Genomic DNA, 1,371 nt, shown 5'->3' on the forward strand with positions numbered 1-1,371 from the left:
AATCTTCGACGCATTTTTTTCACGCCCAAAACCCCCGCCGCCACCTATCCGCGTTATCGCTAACGAGCGTCTTCGCATAAACGTTCGCATCCGGAGCGCTCGTCGAAATCGCGCTCAAACCGCAACGCGCCGTCATCGCAGTTCCGCCGTCTCTCTCGCTCTCGACGATGCGGCTCGCGCGCGTAATCGCGTTAACCGCGTGTTTTATCGCCGCGAGATGCATTAATCTCACAATTACGGACAAAAATTACGCGCTCACGTTCGACTACCTGCAGAAATACGGATATCTGTCCAAAGACGTAGACGCGGTTCCGGCTCAGAGACGCAACGACGTTCTTCGCAAAGCCTTCGAGGATTTTTAAAATTACTACGATTTACCCGGCGACGGAACGCCCAACAACGAAACGCTGCAATTGATGAGTAAACCGCGATGCGGTTTCCGAAATATCCTGAAGCACGGAACGAAAGCGAGCCTGTCCAAATGGCCGAAGACGCACCTGACGTGGCATTTTCACTTAGCCGACGAAACCGAGCTGAACACGGCGCGGGCCGCGTTCGACCTGTGGTCGCAGCATTCGGCATTGACGTTCGAACGCTCCGAAACGCCGAATGCCGACATTATAATATCTTGGCGACGCCTACGTCACTATAACACGAATACCAAGGTAAACGGAGCAATTTGCTCGAACAAATTCGACGGCCCCGGCAACGTGCTCGCCCACGCGTCTCTCCCGACGGACCAAGCGAGGTTCGTCTCCGAGGTGCAAGTCGACGGGGACGAGCCATGGCACATTTACGTCATTAAACATCCCACGGATAGGTTCTCCCTGCATTACACGCTGACGCACAAGATCGGCCACTCTCTCGGATTGGTGCACAACAGGCGCAAAACATCGGTGATGTTCGCGATACAGCCGGACCAGCAGTATCCGGTGAAACTCGACCAAAACGACATCGCCGACATTCAATGTTTGTACGGTGAAAAAAGTACGAACGAGCCGCCGCGTCGGACGCCGCCGCCGCACAGTGGGGACAAATAGAAATTTACTGTTCAAAAATCGCTACAGACCGTAATTCTTAACCGATCAAGACGTTTTTTTTTTTAAATTAATTGTTAATAAATTTCCCACAAAACTGTGGAGTTCGATTTTTTAAAAAGACTCTTTGAAAAGTACAATATTAATAACAATTTGAAAATTATTTTAACCTGAAGTTAAATTAGAAGAATTAAAGTTACTTTTGCATTGAGCTAGCTTACGTAACAGTTTTTGAGGTCACTAAATACAAATCTGTTAGAAACAAATGTTAGAATTAATATTTGACTATTGACAGTCGTCAAATTAAAAAAATGCATGTTTTGACTGAATATAT

At 47.8% G+C, this 1,371-nt stretch overlaps 1 protein-coding gene across 1 annotated transcript in view; it reads left to right on the top strand.

The window, feature by feature from the left end:
* Positions 1 to 416: 416 nt before the first annotated feature.
* LOC112464355 (matrix metalloproteinase-19-like) overlaps positions 417 to 1,371 on the top strand; it is a 3,043-nt gene continuing 2,088 nt past the window's right edge. Inside the window, exon 1 of the mRNA XM_025031298.1 lies at positions 417 to 987. Coding sequence (XP_024887066.1) covers positions 417 to 987 — 571 coding nt within the window. The remainder of the gene's footprint in view (positions 988 to 1,371) is intronic.

Source organism: Temnothorax curvispinosus, unplaced genomic scaffold (assembly GCF_003070985.1).
Source record: "Temnothorax curvispinosus isolate PA1 unplaced genomic scaffold, ASM307098v1 QBEX01014133.1, whole genome shotgun sequence".
Lineage (NCBI taxonomy): Eukaryota > Metazoa > Arthropoda > Insecta > Hymenoptera > Formicidae > Temnothorax > Temnothorax curvispinosus.